At 41.8% G+C, this 27,834-nt stretch overlaps 7 protein-coding genes across 7 annotated transcripts; 4 read left to right on the plus strand and 3 right to left on the minus strand.

Annotated features, from left to right (window-relative positions):
* Positions 1 to 25: 25 nt before the first annotated feature.
* Positions 26 to 2,014, plus strand: RSM27 (mitochondral 37S ribosomal protein S27; the record flags this gene model as incomplete). The annotated part of the gene is made up of 7 exons (XM_064827775.1): positions 26 to 257; positions 318 to 504; positions 563 to 808; positions 872 to 1,089; positions 1,147 to 1,620; positions 1,675 to 1,743; positions 1,806 to 2,014. The coding sequence occupies 7 exons, from the start codon at positions 26 to 28 to the stop codon at positions 2,012 to 2,014; spliced, it is 1,635 nt and encodes a 544-aa protein (XP_064687059.1).
* A 257-nt stretch (positions 2,015 to 2,271) lies between these two features.
* Positions 2,272 to 3,369, minus strand: ATC70_008528 (uncharacterized protein; the record flags this gene model as incomplete). The annotated part of the gene is made up of 1 exon (XM_064827776.1): positions 2,272 to 3,369. One exon carries the CDS (start codon positions 3,367 to 3,369, stop codon positions 2,272 to 2,274), a length of 1,098 nt encoding a protein of 365 aa, XP_064687060.1.
* Positions 3,370 to 3,924: 555 nt separating this feature from the next.
* Positions 3,925 to 5,657, minus strand: ATC70_008529 (uncharacterized protein; the record flags this gene model as incomplete). The annotated part of the gene is made up of 10 exons (XM_064827777.1): positions 3,925 to 4,056; positions 4,132 to 4,241; positions 4,302 to 4,446; positions 4,497 to 4,621; positions 4,679 to 4,790; positions 4,846 to 4,956; positions 5,012 to 5,076; positions 5,136 to 5,309; positions 5,380 to 5,471; positions 5,527 to 5,657. 10 exons carry the CDS (start codon positions 5,655 to 5,657, stop codon positions 3,925 to 3,927), a joined length of 1,197 nt encoding a protein of 398 aa, XP_064687061.1.
* Positions 5,658 to 7,861: 2,204 nt separating this feature from the next.
* Positions 7,862 to 9,789, plus strand: ATC70_008530 (uncharacterized protein; the record flags this gene model as incomplete). Its single annotated transcript, XM_064827778.1, has 7 exons — positions 7,862 to 7,947; positions 8,021 to 8,055; positions 8,134 to 8,205; positions 8,268 to 8,432; positions 8,494 to 8,559; positions 8,634 to 9,064; positions 9,190 to 9,789. 7 exons carry the CDS (start codon positions 7,862 to 7,864, stop codon positions 9,787 to 9,789), a joined length of 1,455 nt encoding a protein of 484 aa, XP_064687062.1.
* Positions 9,790 to 10,070: 281 nt separating this feature from the next.
* PDA1_2 (alpha subunit of pyruvate dehydrogenase) lies at positions 10,071 to 11,254 on the minus strand (the record flags this gene model as incomplete). Its single annotated transcript, XM_064827779.1, has 2 exons — positions 10,071 to 11,100; positions 11,178 to 11,254. 2 exons carry the CDS (start codon positions 11,252 to 11,254, stop codon positions 10,071 to 10,073), a joined length of 1,107 nt encoding a protein of 368 aa, XP_064687063.1.
* Positions 11,255 to 12,956: 1,702 nt separating this feature from the next.
* Positions 12,957 to 14,419, plus strand: ATC70_008532 (uncharacterized protein; the record flags this gene model as incomplete). The annotated part of the gene is made up of 4 exons (XM_064827780.1): positions 12,957 to 13,234; positions 13,416 to 13,545; positions 13,758 to 13,855; positions 13,909 to 14,419. 4 exons carry the CDS (start codon positions 12,957 to 12,959, stop codon positions 14,417 to 14,419), a joined length of 1,017 nt encoding a protein of 338 aa, XP_064687064.1.
* Positions 14,420 to 17,595: 3,176 nt separating this feature from the next.
* ATC70_008533 (uncharacterized protein) lies at positions 17,596 to 26,722 on the plus strand (the record flags this gene model as incomplete). The annotated part of the gene is made up of 6 exons (XM_064827781.1): positions 17,596 to 18,007; positions 18,065 to 18,780; positions 18,848 to 19,114; positions 19,175 to 25,593; positions 25,649 to 26,543; positions 26,606 to 26,722. The coding sequence occupies 6 exons, from the start codon at positions 17,596 to 17,598 to the stop codon at positions 26,720 to 26,722; spliced, it is 8,826 nt and encodes a 2,941-aa protein (XP_064687065.1).
* Between the last annotated feature and the right edge of the window lie 1,112 nt (positions 26,723 to 27,834).

The following is a 27,834-nucleotide window of genomic DNA, read 5'->3' on the forward strand; positions in this document are numbered from 1 at the left end:
TTTGTAGGTCGATACCAGCACAGCCATGACGACAGATGAGTTAACAGCAAACACATGCTCACATTGTCAGAAATCAGCGACATTCATGTGCTCTTCTTGTGGACAGGACGGGCCGAGATATTGCTCCATCGAGTGTCAAACAGATCATTGGAAGGAAAATCACTATCGAGTATGCAAAGCAGCAAGACGAAATAGACAGAGGCATGCGGAAGCGATAGCTGCTGCTGAAGCAGACACTACGAATATCAATGCATCAAGTAAAACGAGACACATTGAAGAGGGCACCGATGTTGATTGATTGACAGCTTGAATTGTAGGTGATATACCCATGAATGATCTCTCACCAAATCAAGATCAGGAAAAGCTAGATGACGAAGAGGATGCTGCCGATGAGCTTCGATTTTATACCCTTCAAATTTATCGTATCATCAAACCGGTCGTTGCTTGTATCATCCTCAGTATATTTTGGGTCAAAGTGTCGTATTCAGGATCAAGTGATTACAGGTAAACGACAATGCTCGTGTGCATTTGACAGCCAGATTGATTGTCTTTTGCAATTTAGCCCTACTCGGCCCAATTATGTCAATTTGGCACCTTCAACACCATCCTCCAGCTCAGACGGGTCCACGAGTAGCGGCCCATCTATTGCCAATTCATTCACCAATGCAGCGATCATCATAGGGCAGATCATTGGTGTGACTATATTGATTGTATTTCTATTCAAAAAGGGATGGATCAAAGTACTGATTGGATTTTTCATGGTGATTGTATTGCTGCTACTGGGATTCATGACCTATCTACTGCTACTGTAAGTTGAAAACTGGCAGTTTTTGTTGTGCGAAGGGTGTATTCTCATCAGAACGGACAACAGGAATTTGATCCAAGTGTTCTTGATTGCATTGGATTATATCACCTTGGTATTCGCACTATGGAATTTTGCAGTTGTAGGATTGGTTTCAATCTTCTGGAGAGGACCCTTGTGGCTGCAACAATCGTATCTCACCATCATGAGTTCACTGATGGCATTTTCGCTGACTGGATTGGAACAGTGGACTACGTGGATTTTGTTGGGACTCCTGGCTATTTGGGGTAAAACAATGATAAAGGGGAGGCGCCATCAAGCATATATTAACATCCGAGAACTAGATCTTATAGCGGTGTTGTGTCCGTTTGGGCCACTTCGTTTGTTAATTGAAAGTTCGAGAAATCAGCAAAGGGAAGTGCCTGCATTGTTATATTCGGTAAATGCGGTGTGGTTCATGATGGCCTCGAACGATCATTTTCGACTATCAAACAGCATGCTGGGTACCATCACTCCTGCCGAGTCTACTACCACCACGCATGAAACTGTTTCATCATCCAGCAATAACAACAGATTATCTGTACAGCATCATTCACCTTCGTCTTTTATACAGCACAATTTCAGAAAGAGTCATGACGGATTTATGCGATTACCTGATGATAGCCATGTTACCATAGATAGTCACAGTGGGAACAGTAATCCATTTGCAACACAAACAACTTTAAATGTGCCAGCAGAGAGCGCGAATCGACCAAGCACCCCACGACAGGAAGAGACTGCAAGAAAGCCAGCAGAGCCTGAGAATGATGAAGAAGATGGTAAATCACACCATGATTGGCATTTAGATACGATGCTCATGCTTTTGTTACTAGCCGAGAGAAGTGGCCTCAAACTTGGATTAGGTGATTTCGTGTTCTACAGTGTTTTGATTGCAAGAGCGGGTAAAGCAAACACAACATCTCACACACGTGATGCCGTGATACTGATGCAGATTTTACGATAGCCACGTATGACTGGATCACTACCGTTTGTTGTACTATTGCCGTTTTGACAGGTCTAACAGCAACCATCTTTTTGCTGGCTATTTACAAAAAGGCATTGCCTGCTCTGCCTATCTCCATCGCATTTGGCATGCTGTTCTACTTTGTAGCAAAAACTGTGCTTGTGCCCTATGTCGGAGCACTGTGCGTGTTTGGCATGGTTGGATTGTAAGCATACTTGTATATAACGATACCCCCCCCCTCCCCTCCCCCTCCTCCTTTCTCTCTCACTCGTATATGATTGTCTCCTTTTTTTTGAAATTAATAGCATTTTTAATAGTAAGATAATAGTAAAATATAATATAATAATAAGATGATGGTAATAAAACGATAGACTTTGATTAATAATACTACAATTTTGTTGCAATAGCAAGGCTAAACGGGGATTAGTGGTATATGAATGTGTGAATATATGTAAAATTAGAAAGATCAGGTAAAATTGCCAGCTGCAGTCGTTGCAGAATTATTACTGTTGATAATCTCATTGCGAGGTAATGATGACATTCGGTAAAATGCAGAGTTTGTAGTGGAAGTGGATGTAGATGAGGCAGATGTTGGATACCATCGAGGCTTTTTCTTTAGATGCTGGTCCTCGTCTGTCTGCTCATTAAGCAGGTTACGGATACTGGTCGTAGGTGTCCCGGGTGTGTGATTTATAATCTTGATTGGAGCCAGTTGCAATTTCGAGTAAGGATGTGGATGCTGCTGATGCTGACGATCCCCATGACCGAAGTCATCCCGAACATTTAATCTTTTATTTTCTGTCATACCTTCCTCATCCTCTTCATGCCGTTGCCTCTTTTCCCGTGGTTTAGGCCTATTTTGGATATGAGGAGCATGCACTAAATGAGGAGAAGAATACATATCCCCGCATGAAGAAGAAGATGTTGATGTGTTGGAGGAGGAGGACACATCGGAATGATAGTGTGGGTGATGGCCATAGTAATGAGGAGGCTTCGGGTCCATATAGACGCTTGATTCCGATCTTTGTTGTTGTTGTTGTTGTTGCTGAGGGTGGAAACCTTGTAACAAATGTTTGTTTTTACCGGAACCGAGCAGTGCCCGCAAGATGTTTTCGATTGTACCTAGGCGCTCTTCAATTGACTCGATGGAGCTGGCTGTCGGATGGCTATGAAGCGTAGATGTGGATGTGGAAGAGGATGGCGCTGTGGATGCTGCTGATGTCAATAATGATGCATTGTTCAACATGGTGTGTTCATGTGAAGTCTCTATAGTTGGCGGATGGATCATCTTTTGTGATTTGGCTGTATTGGCCGTCTTGGTGGAGGTGTTGGACACAGGAGCACTGAGTGTCGTAGTGGCATTAGCAGCAGATGCAGTGGCATTAGCAGCCGTGATAGCAGATGCTGATGTCTTTTGGGAAGTAACATATTTACATTCTACATGAGCCTTTAAACAGCCTGCGCAAGGCTTTTCCCCGTTACATTTGGTCTTTTTCCGGCGGCATTCTCCGCATGCACTGACGACCTTGAGTCTTTTGCGTCTGGTTTTATCTCCATCAACCATGTTTTTTGTATTTTGGTTCATAGTTTTGAAGGAAAAAAAAAAAGAAAAAAAAAGAAAGGGTAGAGAAGAAAGGGAAAAATATAAAAAGGTTAAAATAGAAGTGATCTACGTCTTTTTCTCTTGTTGATTTTTAAGGGAAAATGACGCTAATGATGATGCTGACGGTAAGTCCAATTTTAAGGAGAATCCGCTATAGGGGCGAAATTTAGTTATATGTATATATGTATATATGTATATATATAAGAAAAGCGAGCGAGTGAACGAGCAAAAGAGGTAAAAAAAGGAGCAAAATCCAAGTGAAAGACAAGAAGGATCAAAACTGTGCAGTGCCATTGCCACTTGAAATAACATTTAGTCTCGTGCGAATGATCCAAGTCTGGGTTGAATCGGGTCAAACACCACGATGTTTGTTTCCCTGCATTTGCGCCACAACTAGTATCATGAATCATCTTTTTTATGATAGGGTCTAATGTTAGTTATGATGATATGCTGTCTGCTTCCTTTTTATTTTCGCGCGATAATATCCGCAGGGAGGCGAAAAGAGGATCCGTTTACCTACAAGAAGGCAATGTCGGGACTCAGACGGAATGATATACAATACATGTCCTTCTTGGGAGCAACAGTGCGCACCCAATGCAGATGGCAGGATGCTCTATCGATCGGACCTCCCATGATTTGACATACGCGCTTCATTAGAAATAAATCATTATTTAAGGACAATTCCAATTTTAAGGAGAAAAGTGCTTTTTTTTTTTTTTTTACCTGCTCAATGTCTTGATGAGGATCCGAGCTTCTTGTGAAACAATGAACATGAATCATCGGGAGTCTATCCGAACTGATATTTCTGCCATTGTAAATGCCCTTAAAAGCGTCTAGTATAACGTGAATGTGAGCACTCGTATGCAATGTTTATCCTGATTAGACTATGTTACCTAGAAACTCAATTGCAGTTGCAGGTAAATTCATAATAAAATGATCAAATGTACGATCATCCTTTGTTTCAATAGACAGATCGCGTACTGCCTGCTTAATGAAAGCACGTCCATCCATATTGTAGGCCTTGATATGTTGATGGATCTACAGGACAGATGAGCTGTGTCGTTCCTTTACATGTTGACCAAGTGTACCTTGTTGAGTCTAATGTTCTCGCATAGCGATTCATACGAAGCGGGATTGAGATCATTCGCATAGACAATGGCACCTTTTTTAGCTGCAGGAACGGAAAAGGGTCCCACACCTGCCATCACATCACCTACACATCAACGCAAATCAATAGTGATCCATCTCTCTTCTATTTTCAGTAACTTACATATATAGTCTCCCTTCTTAAAGAGGCCTACCAGTCTACGATGCTCTGCTTGTAACCTTGAGTTCCAGTACACCTTGGAGAAATCAAATTTGAATTTGCAATCATTCTCTTTCTATGTCTCCAAGTGTCAATGTTGAATTGTGTACATTTAAGCTCGATGTTTGTACCAGTTCTGTAATCATATTGGTATCCCCTGCCAAGACTTCCATTTGAAAGTTTCTATAGGTGTTGTCAATCTGGTTCGTCTTGTTTACAACGCTCTTAATTTTCTTGTTTTTCTGTATGAGCATGGAATGAGTATGAATAGCATCGGCATCAACATCTCAATCTTACATCCAAAATGACTTGAGCAATCAACCGCTTGAAGGGCATGTTCTCCTCTTTGAGGTTGACATGAGCTACCTATATGCATTAGTTTGATTCTGCTTGGACTCCAACACAGCTCTCACATGTTTACCAATGTGGCCGGTGGTTGTAAATGAAGAAGGAGTTTCAGCGTCGCCTTCAGGCATCACGGAATACAAGATTTGTTCAGTAGTCCAATAATCGTAATCCACCTCAAAATCATGCTCAACGATATCTAGTTGCTTGATGAGATCAGACTTGCTGTCTGGGAATGACTCCTTGATATCTAAACAGAATAACTATGATGAATATGCAACGATTTTCATGCAGAAATCCTGACTGTGTATGTAATGTACCTCTGATATCTAATCTTAATAAAATTAACTTTGTATCTGTCCGTGTGCCATCCGAAACTACATTACGAATTCGTGGTTGATTCAATAATTCACTAGGCTTTTGATTAAAACTGAATATCTAGCATCACAAATCGACAAGATGTTTACTCCTCTAATTGTGTCATCAATGGCTTCACTAGTTGATTTGGAGCTCGAATGGCAAGTGTTGTAAATGTCTTTTTGAATGCATCTCTGTTCAAGGCTGTCATGCCTCGATTCTGAGGTGGTGTTAAACTCATGGCTTGAATGTAAGTAAAGGAGAACCTTGAATTTGCTTCTCTCTGGCACGATTCTTGTGACTAGAGGTCAAAGTTTCTTGTGGCTGGTTTGAGGAAGGTTTATGCGTTCCAGGCGAGCGAACCTGATGCCATTCACAAACGCAATAAAATTGTATTTTCAGAACGCTAAATAGCTTATTCAAACGGTGCTTTAGCTTTTTAAGCGACGAATCCCTTCATAAAATGGATCAAAAGTCAATTTTCAATATAGGTGCTCAATAGCGACTTTGAGCGGCCCGAGTTTATGTCTTTGAAAAGGATATGTAGGCAATCATTTCATCATTACAAGCGTCATATAATATGCTCAAATCATAGTATCTTGGTGAAAAATTAGAGGAATATAACATTTCAAATATCAAGCACCAGGCAAGGCTCAAAAAACCTTTGTTTGCATCTACAAAGTACGCACACAAGATCCTGAGCGAAGAAGGACGACAAACCTGATATCATATCAACGAGGATGCCCACATTAGACTCATTTCTCTAATTGATAGCGAAGATAGGCGCATTCGGGATCTGTCAACTATCCGCAAGATTGCAACCATGATTCCCAATTAATAGTCTGATACAAGATGTAAAATATCCTTATCATATACCGGAATAGCCTTTCAGCCAGTAGTAATAGCCGCTTTTGATCGAATCTATGAAACGCATACTGCCTACATGCCATGTTGAAATGCCACAAACCATGATTAGGAAGCTGGGATTACATACATTTAACTGTTGAGCCTGGCGTTATTCCAGTGGCTCAGAAAGGTCTCCATATCAAGATATTACGGCTTGAAAACTGTCAAATTTGGCTGTGTTCTATGCATTTGCTTGTCAATAGGCACGTTTTTTGTTACGATACGAAGTCGTAAAGACATTGTATTCATTCATCTAGATAGAGAGCATGTTATTATACCCAAGAATTTAGTTGGAAATACTAGGTTGAGTAGCACTGGTTGTATTGCTGTATAAAAGCACAATGTTGCAGCTTATACAGTATTAGTAAGGTGATGGCGTTTGTAAGGTACGCTGGACATTCAAGACACAATAAAAAGTATGCATCTAGTTATATAAATACACATATAGTTCATTCATAATTACAGGTAGAAGCTTTTGTTTCAGCAGTGTCTCATTATAATCAAAATGACGGTGGATATTTAACTTTTGTCATTTTGAAATTGAATTACAAATTCAGGTACGGTTTCAATTACTTGAATTGTTATAAAATGAGGACAAGTCTCTGAGTACACGGTACCATATTATATATGTATGCAATACCTTGAGACGTATTCAAATGTGGGTAGCATCGAAAAGTACACTAGTGCTAGTATCCATCATGCAAACATTTAGCCCAAGAAAAAAAACACACAAACGAAAAACAACATGCCACATGGAAATATATAATTTCTGATTGAGAGAAATATACACCATTATTTTTATACAAGTTGAAAAGAGTAGTACAAACAGCAACATTGCTCTTAAAAGATCACTGTGGTCTTGTACGCCTTTGTCAATGAATATCTGGACCAGTGGCACCCGATTTGATCTGGGGTGCAAAAACAAGTTGCATCTCCAAATATTCGCACGACACTCGCAATGGCATAAGCATAAATACACTAAAAAGTCGATTGGCCGGTATATCTAACGGCCTTGGATCTAAGCAAACGTTCAATGCATCTACTTTGAGATGGAAGCGCCTGGGCGACTCATGCAAAATCTCGCCTTCGTTGGCCTCTCCAAGACCCAATGTTAATGCATACATAGCAAATTTTAAGAGCTTACAGAATCCGGGGTAAAGTGTTGTAGAAAAGAATTCGGCATTATTATCAAACTTGATGTGTTGTACAGGTGACTTGCGCTGATTAAGCCTGTAGTTTGCACTTTTGATTGGGAGATGTTGGCTCTCAAGTATATTTTACCCAATGCTACATTGGAGTATAATTGTACACTGATTGGCTGTCATGACAAACCTTTTTTAATAAGCCCGCGTGATATTGTTTCTCCCCCATTATTCTCACCAAATGAAAGCATTAAGGTTAGGCCTGATATGGAGACTATAAATTTATAGATTTTCCCCTTTCTAGTTGTTTTGTTTTCTCTTTTCTCTTCTTTTTTTCTTCCTTACAAATACTTCTTTGCCACCGTTTTCGACCCCCTTCTCTTTGCCACAAATCAACATGTCCAAGAACACTTTGACTACCTCCAACGGTAACCCCGTTGAGAACAACCAAACCTCTCAAACTGCTGGTCAATGGGGCCCTGTGTAAGTCTTTTTGAGCAAGCATATAAATGCATTCATATATATATATATACTTACCTCTTTCAATCATGCATAGCCTCATTCAAGATTTCCACTTGATCGATAAGCTTGGTATGGCATTGATTGAACAATTCTTGTCTTACATGACTCGCTAGATTTGGATATTGTATGCTGACATTTCTATTTAAGCTCATTTTGACAGAGAACGTATTCCTGAACGTGTTGTCCACGCCAAGGGTGCTGGTGCTCATGGTGTCTTTGGTATGATAGGACTTGATCTAGATGAACATTGGATTGTAGATTGCTAATTGTATGTTTTGTAGAGGTCACTCATGATGTTACTCACCTCTCCAAGGCCAAGTTCTTGAGCCACATTGGTAAGAAGACGCCTGTCTTTACTCGTTTCTCCACTGTTGGTGGTGAGAAGGGTAGTGCTGATACTGCTCGTGATCCTCGTGGTTTCGCTGTCAAGTTCTACACTGAAGAAGGTAAGCGTCACATAGTTTAGCGCTTGTATTCAATTGGTTTAACGTTACAATTCGCTTGTAGGTAATTGGGATATGGTTGGTAACAACACTCCAGTCTTCTTCATTCGTGATCCCGCAAAGTTCCCTGGTAAGCAGTAATGGCAAATTATAGACATCTTGAAATATAGCTCTGACATTTGATTCTCCGTTGATAAATTATAGACTTCATCCATACCCAAAAGAGAAACCCTCAGACCAACTGTGGTGATCCCGATGCCTTCTGGGATTTCTTGTCTCTCGTACCTGAATCCATTCATCAAGTCTCCATTCTCTTCTCTAACCGTGGTACTCCTGATGGCTACCGTCACCTCAACGGCTACTCTTCTCACACTCTCAAGTTGGTTGCTGAAGATGGTAGCTTCAAGTATGTCAAGTGGCACTTCAAGACCGATCAAGGTATCAGAAACTTGAAGGCTGATCAAGCTGGTCAACTCGCTGGTTCCGACCCTGATTATGCTACTCGTGATCTCTTCAACGCTATTGAACACGGTGAGTATCCTTCTTGGTCCGTCTACGTTCAAGTCATGGATCCTGAGGATGCCAAGAAGTATCGTTTCAACCCCTTCGATGTCACTAAGGTCTGGTCTCACAAGGTAAATTATCAATGCAAATCTTAATATGAATTGGGGAAGAGAGAGAGAGAGAAAGAGAGCTATTGAGAAATATGGGGCTGGTTGATTTTTTTTTTCTCGTCACATGCTAATATTATGCTTATTAGGATTACCCTCTTCAACCTGTTGGTAAGATGACATTGAACCGCAACCCTGAGAACTACTTTGCCGAGACTGAGCAAGCTGCCTTCTCTCCTTCTCACACTGTTCCCGGTATTGATGTCTCTCCCGACCGCATGTTGCAAGGTCGTCTCTTCTCTTACCCTGATACCCACCGTCATCGTCTTGGTGCCAACTATGCTCAGATTCCTATCAACCAACCTCACTCTCGTGTTGCTAACCATCAACGTGATGGCGCTATGGCCGTCTTGGGTAACGGTGGTTCTACCCCCAACTATGAACCCAACTCTTTCGGTGGTCCCTATCAAACCAACGTTGCTGCTACCACTTTTACTGCTGAGGAGATCAGCGGTGCTACTGGTCGCTTCACTTATGGTTTGAGTGATGATGATTTCGTTCAAGCTGGTGATTTGTATCGCCTCATGCCCGCTGAAGAGAAGACTGACTTGGTTAACAACATTGCTGGTCACTTGAAGAACGCCAAGAAGCACATTCGCGAACGTCAAATTGCTCACTTCAAGCGTGCTGATGCTGAATATGGCTCCCGTATCGAGGAGACCATCTTGGCTCTTAGCTCCAAGGCTTAAAGGCGCCCGTCTTTTGCTTTTCTCTCAAAAATCAACACCTATTTATTTCCCTTGTCGATTAAATGATTTCAATTGCTATTGAAAATCTTTTCAAAAATTGCTTGTATTTATAATAAATGATGAGCATTTGTTCAAATGTACTATAATCTATATGTGTCTCAATGACATTCAATGTGTGCACGCTTCCTTTTCTACTAGGACAACACTAGAGTTGACAAAAAGTGGGTGATACAGTAATATATTTTGAATCGGTCTTTTATGATGTGAGTTCAACTACTGTATTAAAGTCTACTGCTCTTTTCGCCATGGAAAGGATAGTCAGTGTATCCAATTGCATCATGGGTGTAAAAAGTCTTTCTATTGTACTTGTTGAGGTCATATTCGCTTCTAATTCTCTCTGGCAGATCAGGGTTTGCAATGAAAGCACGGCCAAAAGCAATCAAATTGCCAGTCTTCTCGGCGAGATCAACAGAATGCTTGATGGCAGTAGAGAATCCACCGGCAGTAATGAAGGGCCCCTTCCACAAGCGACGATACGGCTCAAGTGTATCAACAGTGTTTACCTTGCCATCAACGCTGAAATCAGAGCGAGCTTCAATAAAATGGAGATAAGCCAAATCAGGATGGTTGATTTGAAGTTGCGTGGTCAAATAACCCCAAGTCTTGACGGGATCTTCGTCCTTCATGCCTTGAACAGAGCCATTAGGAGAGAATCGAATAGCTGTACGATCAGCGCCAATAGCATCTACAATAGCATCTACAATCTCAAGTGTGAGGCGACCACGATTCTCGGTGGATCCACCATATTCATCAGTTCTCTTGTTTGTGCTGGAATTGACGAATTGATCCAACAAATAGCCATTAGCATTGTGGATTTCGATGCCATCAAAGCCAGCCTCGATAGCATTGGTTGCAGCTTGACGGTAGGTCTTGACCAACTCTTTCACTTCTGAGTTTTTGAGGGGACGAGGAGTCTCATAAGGCTTTCCATTGGGCTTTGTACCAGGGATAGGAATGGCGGATGCAGACACAATTTGCTCTTTGTTAGGATTCAAATTGGATGATCCAGCTCTTCCTAAATGCCATAATTGCAAAAAGATGACAGTCCCCTTTTTGTGAACAGCATCTGTAACTTTGCGCCAGCCTTCAATTTGCTCCTTTGTGTAAATACCGGGTGCCTGACGGTAACCACCAGCAAGTCTATCAATGAATGTTGCCTCGGTGATCAATAAACCTCCAGGGCTGGCTCTTTGTGAGTAGTAATCAATCAATAAGTCTGTTGGCACAGCTTGTTCTAAAGTTGCTCTGAATCTGTTGATTGTCGTGGCGATACAAAGCAAAGAATTGTCAATAGAGAAGCCCTGTAAAAATAAAGTAAATGTAAATACCTAGTCAAAGGGGCCAACACAATACGGTGTTGAAGCTGATGACGACCAATTTTGATAGGCTCAAATGCTTTTGTCATATTTATTGTGCAAGTAAATGAACACTGTAATATTGGAAAGAAAAAAAAAGGATAATGAAAGGACGAGACGAGCAGGTAAGGGAGAGTCTAATCCGAAATGGTATAAAACGTAATTGCGATGAGTAACCAGAAATCGATCGTTACAACGTGGGTTTTTCGAGAAAAAAAAAAACAGTAAATGAAAGGGGCAATAGGAAAAATGAAAGAGTGAATATGAAAGCAAATGTATGATTTCCCTTGCGGCTACAGAGATGAATACATGGATGAATCAAGGGGCAAGAAGCCATTGGCATCGGCTGCAATGCAGGAAGAAACAGGGTCTTGGATTTCAATTGACATTCCCGGTCTTGATCTTGTAAATGTAGTTAGAGGAAAGACAACACCTGCTTTGCGTTTGTTGATTCTCTTTATCAACGAGTCCACTTCAGCCTGAATAAAAGAAATTTGTGTGCGATCGCTATTTTACGAGCATTGCTGACGACAATAGTGACAATACCTTAGTAAGCATGAATATTGTCGAGACCTGGAACGATAGCGACATCAACCAGGCCACGAGGCAAGAAGAGCAATTCAATTGCATCAGTTAAGAACACCTATTAAAGGGCCGTTTTGTACAAATTGTATTCACAATCTGTGATTTATCATGAAAAATAAAGTGTATCTGACGAGGAATGATATTTAAGAAGTTGCTATTTACCTTTTACTAATAGACCATACACAAGAAGATCGTCAACATTGTACTTGACCAAATTCGTTCAATATTATTTGCATCTCATGGTGAAGTTTGATCATATCGCTTTGGTCGGGAATGAGAGATTTGTTGTCCTTGATTTCATTTAGGAAGAGATCCAGTGCCTTTCCTCGTTTCAATCCTTTAATAATTTACTAGAAAACTATATATATATAATCATTCATACAAAAAAGATGAACAGCATCTACCGAGATACGATCATCTTGAGTAATTGAAACTGTGTTTCTCTTCGTATTCACAAGATTTTGAAATAGTGAACAACAGGAATAACCGCTAGAAGGTGGAAACACATCTATTCCCAAAGGAAAATAAAATCAAATGCTAGAAAAAGGCGGTACCAGAGATGAAAGTCTGAAGCGGCTCACATTCTCAATAGCAAAATGGTGCCCAAGATTGAACGATGCGGTACCAAAGATGACAGTCTGGAGCGGCTTATACGTCTCAAAATCTTGAGGAAAGAAAAGAGCATCGTTTAAGATACAGAGATTACTAGAAAACTTTTACAATGAAGGAACGCTCGATACTAAGTACGAACTCCATTCTGACGCCACCAAGTCGCGATATATTTTTTTTAATGCGTTAGGAGGTCAGATCATACTTTGATAAATCAACGCACCTCTTGTTTCCTTACAAATGCAAAGCAGATTGCCTGATCCACTACACAAAGACGGTATGTCATACATGATGAGGACAAAACAAGTCGCAAAGCTGACGATATGTTATTATTTTCAGAGATTGTTAGTGCTATCAAGCATTTCAGCGACTCAAACAAGCCAATTGCAATTAGGGATATCATTAAACATCTCCAAACATTCATTGCCAATGCATATGATGGCTCCAAAGTATCGAAATACAAGAGCATTTGGAACCGCAGAATTATAGACGTTCTACAAATGTTACATCTGCCTTACGACAATAAGAAAAAAACAGGACTGGGAATCTATCTTGACAATGATAATCGACAACTCTGTTGAACAAAAGACAACAAATGAGAGCATTGAGCATCATCCCTCTAATGAAGAAGCAAGCGAAGAAGCCTCCACATACACTTCCAGTTCCTCTCCCAGCTCTTCGACAAGTATCAAACAACAGCCATTGACAACAGCGGATTACGAGAAAATTGAGTCCATGTATAACAATCTTCAAGACGAGAAGAAATGGGTGTTATCATCTGGCATTATAGTGGAGGACGAAATGAAGCAGTTTGCTATCAGTTGTTCTGTGGAGCAGTAAGCATTCGTATTGAACTTTATATACAAAGAGTATCGAATGAGCATTATATACTAATTCAATTTACTTTTATACTTGTTGGTCATGAAGTCCCTCTCATTCTTTAATACTAGACACAAAGGACAAATGTTGGGAGAAAGTGTTTAGGGATTAGGATCTTGCAGAGATTAAGACATATAGACTCGACTCTTTGCCATCACTGCCCACTGATATCGAAAACTTCATGAACACAATCAAGGATATTGATGATTTAAACGCTCTCAAGGATACTATCTTAAATCATCCACAGACAAACCCTGCCTTGGAATGGGTGTGTTCGTCCATGGAAAGTTGCATAAAGCTTTTCAAACATTGCTATCTGCCATTAGCAGACCATAGCGAAGCCGATCTACTGCGACGAGTTTGGATGTTCATAGATACCTGCTTTGACACTTCAAAAATACATTGCAAAGGGTAAGTAAATGGCGATAACGTGACGCAAATTGGAGAAGTCTATCTATCTAATGTACTGTCTCTATGTAGAGGCGAAAAGAGCAGCTTGTCTTCGTCTGCTGGAAGGAATATTGGTCGTACCATAGGCTCAAGACAGCCCATCTCAAAAAAAGCTTTGTGGACGGAAGGTAGACTTGGTATTCAAAAGTGCTGACACTGAGTATGGCCTTGCTGAGTGTAGTCGCTACCACTCTTTGAATGACACAAAACAGCTGATGGATGGCGGATTCAAGATGCCAAAGATCATGAAGGAGATGATATACCAGCTGGTAAAACGTTCTCCACAATCATTCAGAGATGTCTCGGTCATTGGGTTTCTTCTCTCGGAACTGAATTTGTCCCTGCTCCTACTGGATATCCCTGATGGCTATGTATGCCGCATTAGTCATCGACACCCTTTGAAGTATCCTGACGATGAAGATTCCATTGCTAAAGAATTTCCCAAGATCCTCAAAGTTGTATATCAGTCTCGTCTACTCATGGAGAACGCCAGATTGATGTCTCGAAACCAGATTGAAGGGTTTGATGTTGGAGAACGAGCCCCCATCCCTCCATGCGTTTACATGTCAGTACCAGAAAGCTCATCACCATCCAGACGAAAGAAGAGAAAAACTTCCCCATTAATATCACTGTTGTATGCCGCTATATCCTTAAATATCATGATCCCACTTCCCTGTATAATTTGTGAATAATATGTAAATACAGTAAATTTGATAAATGTAGCAAATATCAATAAAAATTAAGAACACAGTGTATAGTTTATACGCAATTATTTTCGAGTGAGAAGTATCAGCTTTCGCTGATTTCACTGCACTTGCTTCTAATGATAAGCTTGTGCCAAGGATAGAAAAGTTGTAGCAGAATAGAGCAGTATTCTATTCTAAAGCTCCACATTTCAGCGTACTATTATCACTTGAATGGCCCGCATACCTGTGGATCGAACTCTTATACGATGCTCCTTGTCTGCGCCAACAGGAAAAGTTTATAGACTGGCAGGCAGCATACTAGCATAATCTCTTACTGCTCCAATTTGTGCAAAATACAGCGAGATTTGGCCGTATTTGAGCCGTGTTTTCTCGCGTTAGAAGCCGTTTTAGACTGATAGAATAGCACCATAAAATTGCTCTCTTTTTGCATATACTTTCTGACACCTTTGCTCAACTTTCTGGGGACCCAAAAAACATGGACAAAAATTGACCAAAAAGCATGAGGTACCCCTCATGGTTTTCATCGAAAATCAAACGATCGCGTTTTTCACCTTGATAACGAAGACTTTTACTATGGTAGATGTTAGATCAAAATGTTTCTATCGATCCAACGCAATCCCTGAAATCATCTTTGTGGGACCTTGATATGTAAAATCTCGACTTTTTGGCCAGAAACCTCTTTTCATATTTTCATAAGTTGCTCAATAGATTTATTCAAAACATCTACCTTATTTGGTACCATTGGATGCGTCTTGAAAAGTACTTCGAGATTGTATTAGGAAGCAAAGGATAATCATCACAACTTATATAGTCGAATCTACTAAAATAGTTCAATCGAGTCGAAAATCGTCATAATTTGGCCAATCTGGAACAGACTATGGGTCTGGATTTGAATTAATTTTGGCTGGTGTGGCCGGCTGGCAAACTCAATGCCCTTTCCATTATGAAGGCAATACAGTAATAGGTGCTTTTAAAGCGTATGGAAAGTAAGTGGAAAATTAAATAACACTATCGTTAGTCATTCTATTTTCCTTGCATTCTATATTTAATAACACCAGTCTATCAAAATACTTGAAAACTCAATTTCTTTTCTTTTTGAGGCTTCCAAAATGTCTAGGGATAAAAAAATTACCTTGGTATGATATTCAAGCGTGCTTTTTCGACACCTGCACAGATCATACACCATCATATCAGTATTGTTTGGCAGCGACTAACGCAATTGATTATTACTAAATAGAGATATAAAAGTTTCATACCTCTTGAAAGTACATAAACCAGAGCATTGCGATTTTCTGTTTGGATTTTGCTAAGACAATTGCAAATCTTAAATTCGTATCAATTGACTGGTATCACATCAACAGCAACATTTACTAATCAAAGAGCGTGCTAGATGCATGAAACTCATCAATAGTTTTGCCGCTTTTACACGATGAAAGTAAAGCGTAGACCATGATTCCTATTTTATTGCATCATTGATGATTTGAAAGCAAACTCACTACTACGCAAGGGATTTCCCCAAATACCCTCAATTTGTCGAGTTTAGTATCTTTACTTGATTAATTAAGGCTATATACTGAGAATATCAATAAGATCGCTACTAAATTAGTTGGAAATGGCAACAGTGCTATGAGATTGACCTCAACAGCAAATCATGCCATCGTCTCGACACACTACGATGGATTTGAAGGCTTTGAGCATATTCAATGACAAACCAGCCTAGGAATGAACAAGCTCTGTGTAATTGAGGCATTATCTCCTATTGGTTTAATACATTTATCATCGGTTCTTGACAAATACAGCCTCTATTTGGACAACCTTGATTGTGCCACCTCAATCATTTACCATATCCTTGGAGTAACAAGAGCGAAAAGTATTAATAAATCCTTTGCACACACATACTGCCCAACAGCGATTAAAAGACAGTGGTAAATGGCAGCATCAACTGTTTGGAAAGAAAAGAATACAAGCGACTCCAATGCTGGTAACAAATACCTGGATTTTAGAGTTTTGGAATGTCTCATATTGATCTGCAAAACTCAAATTACCATCCTCTGGATTCCATGTGATGGGATTTATTGCCCTCCCCTGAACCAGGCGACGGAAAACTGCATAAAGAGTGGCAGATTATAAACAAATGATGAATGGTTTCAAAAAATAAAGGCACATGTTTATCAACGTCTTTTCTGTTGCGCCATTTGCACTGTTTGTCTACACAAACAAAAAAAAAGAGGGGGGCAAATCATACAATTACCCAGAAAACTATTGCTTTTTTCCAAAATCGTAAGAATGACATCTTGGGTGGGGCCGAGAACTTTCGAATTTGTTTATTTTCATAGAAGCTCAAAGATCGTTTTGACATTCGGAACTCCAAGTAGAGTTGCAACATTGGATATGATTCTGTGGATGCCATAGGCTGAACTCCAGGCAATTGAGTATCAAAGAGTGCTCTTAGGAGCTTGAGATCTGTGGATGTTCTGGGGCTTCCAGCTCCATCTTGGCGATTTACTCGTCGACATGTTGATTTTAACCAACGTTGTTGAAAAATTGCGTCCTGTGCAACGCAATGCTTGAACAAGAAGGCTGTGCTACGTTCTCACAGAAGTATGATTTAAGAGAGCCCAATGAAATGCTTGGATTACCTTCAAGGGGATATATATAATAGATATTCAAATTCATTCAAATGGAGTCTGTAATGAAAAATGGATCGATTCGCCTTGAAGAAGCTCAAATCCAACATAGGCATGATGTCAAATATGGAAAAAATAATGAATGAAGCCAATCAATATGAGGTGTAACGACAAATTGCCTATTGATTTGTTTGGGATGTGCCGACGGATGGTCACACACATGTTGTGTATTTCCTTGATATTTCTTCTTGGTTTTTTCTTTGCTCTCTTTCTTTTTCTTTTTCTCTTTCTATTTGTTTGAACTAGAGTCATCACAACTAGCACAAGATAAAGAGAGCGCAGAAAAAAAAAACAGCATCCACATTGAGCCTCTTTACATCTCTCTCTCTCTTATTTTTATAATTTTGCAAGGTTATGAAACGTTCCTCAACTGGCGATTTTACGAAAAATAAGAAATTGTGTCTTTCATCATCACCTCCACACAGCAGTGATAATACCAGTAATAACAGTAATAGTAATAATAATAGTAATACAATGACAAACATCATGGAGCAAATCAAGGACATGGTCCTGCATCTGGATAAAGGCGATCTGGACTTTTGCATTTCACAAACACCACCGACACACTCATCGATACACAATCATCAAAACGACGATAAGGACGGCGATGCCGATATCTCAATAGCACTGCATAAAGCCCTGAAGAACATTGCGCAGAGACAGTTGAAATTGGAGACAGAAAACAAAAGATACCAAATAGCCATCAAGCAGCAACATCATCTATTAACTCAACAGCAACAACAAAATAAAAGCGACCAGGAACAAGAGCAAGAACAAGAAGAAAACGAATCTGTTGTAAATAAAAGTAATGGGACTCCTGAGGATTGTATTTCTTCTTTCCAGCAATCGCCCATGTTGGAAAAATTGCAATTGTCTCCTACCGCAGGTAAATGATAGTGATGGTCATGGCTTTCATTGGATGCTAACGTTTCTTTTTCATTAGATACTACTGTTCATATTGATACCGATACTTGCCAAAACTGTGTAGATCAAGCAGTTCAAGTCGCTAAAGCCGTTCATAACGGTGTATTAGACCAACGCATCACATGTAACCACTCCTCCCACAATGCTCTCAAAACTGCTGTGAATTCAATGGCAGACCAATTACAACGAATCACTAAAAATGTGCTGAAAGTGGCTCATGAGACAGCTGTCGACGGCAAATTGGGTGTTCAGGCAGAATGCGATGACAATATGGAAGGCGTTTGGCGTGATTTTATCTTGAATTTGAACAGCATGACCAGAAATCATTTGGAGCAAGTGAGAGACATTGCTGATGTATCAACAGCTATCGCTCGAGGTGATCTCAGCAAAGCAATGACAGTACCAGTTTACGGTGAGACCTTGATTTTGAAAAACACATTCAACACCATGGTCAATCATTTGAATTTGTTTGCTTCCGAAGTGACCAGAGTAGCTCATGAAGTCGGCACAGAAGGAAAACTCGGAGCACAGGCCAAAGTAGCCGGTGTGGATGGTATTTGGAAGGAATTGACAGACAACGTAAACACAATGGCAACAAACCTCACCAATCAAGTCAGAGATATCGCACACGTATCCAAGGCTGTTGCTAGAGGCGATTTGTCAAAGAAGGTCAAGGTTGAAGTCAAGGGTGAGATGCTGGATTTAAAGAACACAATCAATACCATGGTGGATCAGGTAATTAAAGCCTCGCATATTGGCCAATTTATAAATTTAAATTACCAACTTAACCCTAAATTTTTAGTTGTCTACATTTGCAGTGGAGGTGACCCGTGTGTCATTGGAAGTTGGCACCGAAGGCAAATTAGGCGGTCAAGCCGTAGTCAAGGATGTCGGAGGCACATGGAAGGATTTGACAGACAATGTCAACATGATGGCACTCAAGATCACAAGTCAAGTGCGAGACATTGCTGCTGTTGCAAAAGCTGTAGCCGAAGGTGATCTAACCAAAAAAGTAAAGGCCAATGCTCAGGGCGAAGTTTTGGAACTAAAGAATACCATGAACCGAATGGTAAGTTGGACATCTTGGTGGAAATTGAAACATGTTGATGGCTGATGCTTTTGTATGTAGGTTGATCAACTCACAAACTTCTCGGCTGAAGTGAGGAGAGTGTCGCTGGAAGTCGGCGTGGAGGGCAAACTAGGCGGACAAGCTGTCGTCAAAGATGTTGGTGGTGCCTGGAAAGACCTAACTGATAATGTCAATACCATGGCCGCTAATCTCACAACACAAGTGCGATCTATTGCAGAGGTAACAACAGCTGTTGCTAAGGGTGATCTTTCTAAAAAGATCGATGTTGAGACTAGAGGTGAAATTCTCGATCTGAAGAACACAGTCAACAACATGGTGGACCAGCTTCGTGTCTTTTCCACAGAAGTAACTCGTGTGGCCAAAGAAGTTGGCACCGAGGGCAAACTGGGTGGACAAGCTCGGGTGCCTAGCGTAGACGGCACATGGCGAGTGCTTACTGATAATGTCAATACCATGGCTTCCAATCTGACAACCCAAGTGCGCTCTATCGCTGTCGTTACCAAGGCTGTTGCTAATGGCGATCTTTCGAAAAAGATTGAAGTCGAATCAGGTGGCGAAATCTCAGAGCTCAAGAACATCGTCAATGACATGGTGGATCAATTGCGTGTGTTTGCTTCTGAAGTGACTCGTGTCGCTCGTGAAGTTGGCACCGACGGTAAATTGGGCGGCGAAGCTAACGTCCCCAAAGTGAGTGGCACCTGGAAGGATCTCACCGATAATGTCAACACCATGGCTGCAAATCTTACTACGCAAGTCCGTTCTATTGCTCTTGTCACGAAAGCCGTAGCAAAAGGTGATCTCTCCAAGAAGATTGATGTTGAAACTCGAGGCGAAATCCTAGACTTGAAAAATACTGTCAATAGTATGGTGGATCAGCTCAATGTCTTTGCGTCCGAGGTCACTCGTGTAGCCAAAGAGGTAGGCACTGAAGGCAAGCTTGGCGGACAAGCTCTTGTTCCAAATGTCGACGGTACCTGGATGGACCTGACCGATAATGTCAACCAAATGGCTGCTAATCTCACAAACCAAGTCCGTTCCATTGCCGAGGTCACTAAAGCCGTTGCCCTGGGCGATCTCTCCAAAAAAATTGCCGTGGAATCCGGTGGTGAAATCTCTGAACTCAAAAACACTGTGAATGACATGGTGGATCAGTTACGAGTGTTTGCCTCTGAAGTCACCCGTGTGTCGAAAGAAGTAGGCACGGAAGGCAAGCTAGGCGGTCAAGCAGTGGTTCAAGGCGTGGCTGGTACATGGCATGAACTCACAGACAATGTCAATATTATGGCTGCCAATCTCACAAATCAAGTGCGTTCTATTGCTGAAGTAACTAAGGCCGTTGCGCTTGGTGATTTATCCAAGAAAATCGAGGTGGAATCTGGCGGCGAGATTCTAGAGGTCAAGAACATTGTCAACAGCATGGTAGATCAACTGAATGTCTTTGCCTCTGAGGTGTCTCGTGTAGCTCGTGAAGTTGGCACTGATGGCAAGCTTGGTGGCCAAGCTGTGGTGCCCAATGTCGGTGGTACCTGGAAGGATTTGACGGAAAACGTCAATCACATGGCTGCTAATTTGACCAATCAAGTCAGATCTATTGCCGAAGTAACTAAGGCTGTCGCTCATGGTGATATGAGCAAGAAGATTGAAGTTGAATCCGGTGGTGAAATCCTTGAACTCAAGGACACCGTCAACAACATGGTTGATCAGTTACGTATCTTTGCCTCAGAAGTAACCCGTGTGTCCAAGGAAGTCGGTACAGAAGGAAAACTAGGCGGTCAAGCAATAGTTCAAGGCGTTGCTGGTACCTGGAAAGATCTAACGGACAATGTCAACATGATGGCAGCCAATTTAACTACACAAGTGCGTTCGATTGCCGAAGTGACAGAAGCAGTAGCGCTGGGAGATCTGTCAAAGAAGATTGACGTTGAGACGAGAGGTGAAATCTTGGACCTAAAGAACATTGTCAATGATATGGTGGATCAATTGCGAATTTTTGCCTCTGAAGTAACCCGTGTATCGAAGGAAGTTGGCACGGAGGGCAAATTGGGTGGACAGGCTGTTGTTCAAGATGTAGCTGGTACCTGGTTTGAACTGACTCGAAGTGTCAACATCATGGCTGCCAACTTGACAAATCAAGTCAGATCCATTGCTGAAGTCACTAAGGCTGTTGCGTTGGGTGATCTCTCTAAAAAGATTGAAGTCGAGTCTGGCGGTGAGATCCTGGAGCTTAAGAATATTGTAAACGACATGGTGGATCAGCTTCGTGTATTTGCTTCTGAGGTGACGCGTGTAGCCAAAGAAGTAGGAACGGAAGGCAAACTCGGAGGCCAGGCTGTAGTGCAAGGTGTAGCTGGTACTTGGGAAAGCTTGACAGACAATGTGAATATCATGGCTGCCAATTTGACGGATCAAGTCCGTTCGATTGCCGAGGTAACTAAAGCTGTTGCCCTGGGTGATCTCTCAAAGAAGATTGAAGTTGAATCCGGTGGCGAAATTTCTGAGCTAAAGAACACTGTGAATGACATGGTAGATCAGTTGAATGTGTTTGCATCTGAGGTGTCTCGTGTTGCTCGAGAAGTCGGTACAGAAGGAAAACTCGGTGGCCAGGCTGTGGTGCCTAATGTCGATGGTACCTGGATGGATCTGACAGACAATGTCAACCAAATGGCTGCAAACCTTACTTCTCAAGTACGTTCCATTGCTGAAGTTACTAAGGCAGTCGCTCTCGGTGATCTTTCTAAAAAGATTGAAGTTGAATCAGGTGGTGAAATCCTGGAAGTCAAAAACATTGTCAATAGCATGGTGGATCAGTTGAATGTGTTTGCATCTGAGGTCTCCCGTGTGGCTCGAGAAGTAGGAACTGATGGTAAACTTGGTGGCCAGGCTGTGGTACCTAATGTCGGTGGTACTTGGATGGATCTGACAGACAATGTCAACCAAATGGCTGCTAATCTCACGTCTCAAGTAAGATCTATTGCTGAAGTCACTAAAGCCGTTGCCCTGGGTGATCTCTCTAAGAAGATTGAAGTTGAATCTGGCGGTGAGATTTCTGAATTGAAGAATACAGTGAATGACATGGTGGATCAGCTCAACGTCTTTGCTTCTGAGGTATCTCGTGTGGCTCGCGAGGTAGGAACTGATGGCAAACTCGGTGGCCAGGCAGTAGTGCCTAATGTCGATGGTACCTGGATGGATTTGACGGACAATGTCAATCAAATGGCTGCCAATTTGACATCTCAGGTGCGTTCCATTGCAGAAGTAACCAAGGCTGTTGCTCTTGGCGATCTTTCAAAAAAGATTGAAGTTGAATCTGGCGGTGAGATTTCTGAATTGAAGAATACTGTCAATGACATGGTGGATCAGCTCAACGTCTTTGCTTCTGAGGTGTCTCGTGTGGCTCGTGAAGTAGGAACTGATGGTAAACTCGGTGGCCAGGCTGTGGTGCCTAATGTTGGGGGTACCTGGATGGATCTGACGGATAACGTCAACCAGATGGCTGCAAACCTTACTTCTCAAGTACGTTCCATTGCTGAAGTTACTAAGGCTGTCGCTCTCGGTGATTTGTCCAAGAAAATCGAGGTGGAATCCGGTGGCGAAATTTCTGAGCTAAAGAACACTGTGAATGACATGGTAGATCAGTTGAATGTGTTTGCATCTGAGGTGTCTCGTGTTGCTCGAGAAGTCGGTACAGAAGGAAAACTCGGTGGCCAGGCTGTGGTGCCTAATGTCGATGGTACCTGGATGGATCTGACAGACAATGTCAACCAGATGGCTGCTAATCTCACGTCTCAAGTACGTTCCATTGCCGAAGTTACTAAGGCTGTCGCTCTCGGTGATCTTTCTAAAAAGATTGAAGTTGAATCAGGTGGTGAAATCCTGGAAGTCAAAAACATTGTCAATAGCATGGTGGATCAGTTGAATGTGTTTGCATCTGAGGTGTCTCGTGTGGCTCGAGAAGTAGGAACTGATGGTAAACTTGGTGGCCAGGCTGTGGTACCTAATGTCGGTGGTACTTGGATGGATCTGACAGACAATGTCAACCAAATGGCTGCTAATCTCACGTCTCAAGTAAGATCTATTGCTGAAGTTACTAAGGCAGTCGCTCTCGGTGATCTTTCTAAAAAGATTGAAGTTGAATCTGGCGGTGAGATTTCTGAATTGAAGAATACAGTGAATGACATGGTGGATCAGCTCAACGTCTTTGCTTCTGAGGTATCTCGTGTGGCTCGCGAGGTAGGAACTGATGGCAAACTCGGTGGCCAAGCCGTGGTGCCTAACGTGGGCGGCACGTGGATGGATCTCACAGACAATGTCAACCAGATGGCTGCCAATTTAACCACCCAGGTTAGATCTATTGCGGAGGTGACTAAAGCTGTTGCACTGGGCGATCTTTCAAAGAAGATTGAAGTAGAATCGGGCGGCGAGATTCTCGAGCTGAAAAACATAGTCAACAGTATGGTAGACCAGCTCAATGTGTTTGCATCAGAAGTTACTCGTGTTGCCAAGGAGGTTGGCACAGATGGTAAGCTAGGCGGTCAAGCTGTAGTCCCCAATGTAGGTGGAACTTGGATGGATTTGACGGACAATGTCAATCAAATGGCTGCCAATTTGACATCTCAGGTGCGTTCCATTGCAGAAGTAACCAAGGCTGTTGCTCTTGGCGATCTTTCAAAAAAGATTGAAGTTGAGTCTGGTGGCGAGATTTCCGAGCTCAAAAATACGGTGAATGATATGGTGGACCAACTGAATGTCTTTGCTTCTGAAGTCTCTCGTGTGGCCAGAGAAGTCGGTACAGACGGCAAGCTAGGTGGTCAAGCTCTTGTGCCAAATATCGACGGTACCTGGATGGACCTAACTGACAATGTGAACCAAATGGCCGCCAATTTGACCAACCAAGTTAGATCTATCGCTGAAGTTACAAAAGCAGTTGCTCTTGGTGACCTTTCCAAAAAGATTGAAGTAGAATCTGGTGGTGAGATATCAGAACTCAAGAACACTGTCAATGACATGGTAGATCAGCTTCGTGTATTTGCCTCAGAAGTAACGCGTGTAGCCAAGGAAGTCGGTACTGAGGGCAAGCTAGGTGGACAAGCTGTTGTCAAGGGCGTTGCTGGTACCTGGAATGAGCTGACTGATAACGTCAATATCATGGCTGCTAATCTCACAACTCAAGTACGCTCGATTGCTGAAGTAACCAAAGCTGTGGCTAGTGGCGACATGAGCAAGAAGATTCATGTCGAGACGCGTGGTGAGATTCTGGAACTCAAGATCACAGTGAACAGTATGGTGGATCAGTTGAGAGTGTTTGCATCTGAGGTGACACGTGTGGCTCGCGAAGTAGGAACCGAGGGCAAACTGGGCGGTCAAGCCACCATCATTGGCGTGGATGGCACCTGGAAGGATCTAACGGACAATGTTAACCTGATGGCCAGCAACTTGACGGATCAATTGCGTTCTATTGCTGCTGTATGTAAGGCTGTTGCGCAAGGTGATTTATCCAAGAAGATTGAAGTTGAAGTTCATGGCGAAATTGCTGAATTAAAGAATACCATCAATACGATGGTGGATCAATTGAGTTCGTTTGCCTCTGAGGTGACCAGAGTTGCCATGGAAGTTGGTACAGAAGGTAAATTGGGTGTCCAGGCTCAAGTTGAAGACATTGAGGGTCTGTGGAGAGACATTACTAGCAACGTCAATACCATGGCTTCCAATCTGACGACGCAAGTGCGTGCGTTTGCTCAAATCTCTGCTGCTGCTACCGAGAACGATTTCTCTCGCTTGATTACTGTTGAAGCATCTGGTGAAATGGACTCTCTCAAGACCAAGATTAATCAAATGGTCAACTCTTTGCGTGATGCCATCCAAAAGAACAGACAAGCAAGAGAAGCTGCTGAATTAGCCAATCGATCCAAGAGTGAGTTTCTGGCCAACATGAGTCATGAAATCCGTACGCCCATGAATGGTATCATTGGTATGACATCTTTGACCTTGGAAACTGAACTGACGCGTCAACAAAGAGAGAACCTGATGATTGTATCCAGTCTGGCCAACAGTCTGCTGAGTATCATTGACGATATTCTGGATATCTCCAAGATTGAAGCTGGTCGTATGACAATAGAGTCAATTCCATTCTCGCTGAGATCTGCCATCTTTAGCGTACTCAAGACATTAGCTGTCAAGGCAAATCAAAAGAAGCTGGACCTTATCTACAACGTGGACAGTGCTATTCCTGATCAATTGATTGGCGATCCTCTTCGTTTGAGACAAGTCATTACCAACTTGATTGGCAATGCCGTCAAGTTTACTACACAAGGTGAAGTTGCTTTGGAAACCAAGGTGGTCAGCATTCTAGGTGATGATGTGATTGTTGAGCTCTGTGTCAAGGACACTGGTATCGGTATTCAAGAGGACAAGTTGAACGTCATTTTCGATACTTTCTGTCAAGCTGATGGTTCAACAACGTAAGTGAAAAGTAGCATAGAGATGATGATAAAGTGCTAACGATATATACTCTAGTCGTGAATACGGTGGCACTGGTCTTGGTTTATCCATCTCCAAGCATTTGGTGCAGTTGATGGGCGGTGATCTATGGGTGACATCCATGTACGGTCGTGGCTCTCAATTCTACTTTACGCTCAACTTCAAGAGATACCCCAAGGAGCAACATGACGCATTTGAAAAGATGAAGCGATTCAAGGGACGTAATATTTTGTTTTTGGACGGTACTGGAGACCAGATGCAAGTAGAATCCAAGCTCAAGGAACTTGGACTGAACCCCTTCCGCGTCACTGGCATATCGGAAGCAGTGAATATGACTAGTTTGCCTGTATTCCAAGCACAAAACAACAAGCAGCCGCCCATCTTTGACACTGTTCTAGTAGACAACATGGCGTACGCAGAAAAGATCCGCGAGGCTGTTCACTTGCGTTATACACCCATTATCCTCATTGCACCTGAAATTCATCGTCTCAACATGAAGCTGTGCATCGATTTGGGCATTACAGGCTACATCAATTCTCCGGTGAGCATGTCAGATCTTGCTTACACGCTGCTGCCTGCACTTGAAAGTAATTCTTCTCTGCCAAGTGATTCCGCTATACCCGTTCCCTTGGAAATTTTGTTGGCAGAGGACAATATTGTGAATCAAAAGCTGGCCGTGCGTATCTTGGAGAAGTTTGGGCACAAGGTGGAAATTGTATCCAATGGTAAATTAGCTGTGGAAGCATTTGAAGCCAATACCTACGACTTGATCCTGATGGATGTTCAAATGCCCATCATGGGTGGTTTTGAAGCAACCCAAAAGATTCGTGAACTTGAACACAATGCTGGTACCCACTCTCATGTACCTATCATTGCCTTAACTGCACATGCAATGATTGGGGATCGTGAAAAATGTCTGCAGTCTGGCATGGTACGCATTCAATCACGTATGCTTGAAAGTATTTCATAAATATTAACATGAATCTTCAATAGGATGAATATGTCACCAAGCCTCTGAGATTTCCCGAGTTAATTGCAGCCATCAAGAAGTTTGCTCCTCAATCTGCCCATGCTATGCTTTTGCATAAACCCAACAAAAAACGCCAATAACTTACAATGGCGATCAGGGATCACATCATCTTTGTACAATATTGAATAAAAAAGCTCTCTACTATTATTTATATAATCATCAATTGTTTGAACTATGCTTTTCATTGACGGGTATAAGGACCTGTTGATGTATCTTACAGACTACACTTGATGCACCTGATGTACAGTAGTACTGCTACTTCCAATTCGTAATCTTCTTAAAAGCTTTCATAGGCATTATAATAATAATGACCAAAAAAGTGACATTTTTCTGCCAGAAAGAAGCCAAAATTAATTAAATCTCCGCGAATCGTTCGAGATTTGATTTGATGATTTTTGAACGTTTAGGACCTTATTCGACCTATTTTGCCAGATTCGACTATATGAACTGTAGTCCTAATCCCATGCTCCCTTAAGCTATCTAGGAGTGCTTTTTGAGATGCATCTAATGGTGCCATTTAAAAGTGTTGCTTTGAATAAGCTTTTTGAGCAATGTTTGAAAATAGAAAATGAGGTTTTTGGCCAAAATGTTGAGATTTTGCATATGAAGTTCTCACAGGAGAGGTTTTAGGGGTTGCTTTGGATTGAGAGGAACATTTTGATTTACTATATACCATAGCAAAAGTCTTCGTTTTTGAGGAGAAAAATGCGATCGTTTGATTTTCGATGAAAACCATGAGGTACTCCTCATAGTCTGCAGCCGATTTTTGGCGATCCCAAAAAAATCAAGCAAAAATGTCAGGAAGTAACTACTAGTTGAAAGCATTTGTTTGGTACTGCTCTGGCGGTCTAATACAGCTTCTAACACGAGAAATCATTGCTTAAATGCACGCAGTTTTCGCTGTCTTTTGCATACTTTTTGAACAGTAAGAGGTTGCGCGAGGTATGATGTAGGTCCATTAATGCGTTGCTCCCATTGATACAGATGTGGAGCATCATAGGAGCGTCAAATCTACAATTTTAGATTGTATTTGAACGACCCTCACATAAGAAGAAAAGTGTTGATCCAGTTTTTAGTATATAATGGCGGATCAGATGTACTTGGTGTCATGGCCATGTTGAAATCAAGACGCCGAGAATACTACACTTTGTCCGTGCTCTTTGCTTGACATCTACATCTCATTTGGTTGCCA

The sequence above is a fragment of the Mucor velutinosus genome (assembly GCF_035048745.1).
Source record: "Mucor velutinosus strain NIH1002 chromosome Unknown tig00001561, whole genome shotgun sequence".
Lineage (NCBI taxonomy): Eukaryota > Fungi > Mucoromycota > Mucoromycetes > Mucorales > Mucoraceae > Mucor > Mucor velutinosus.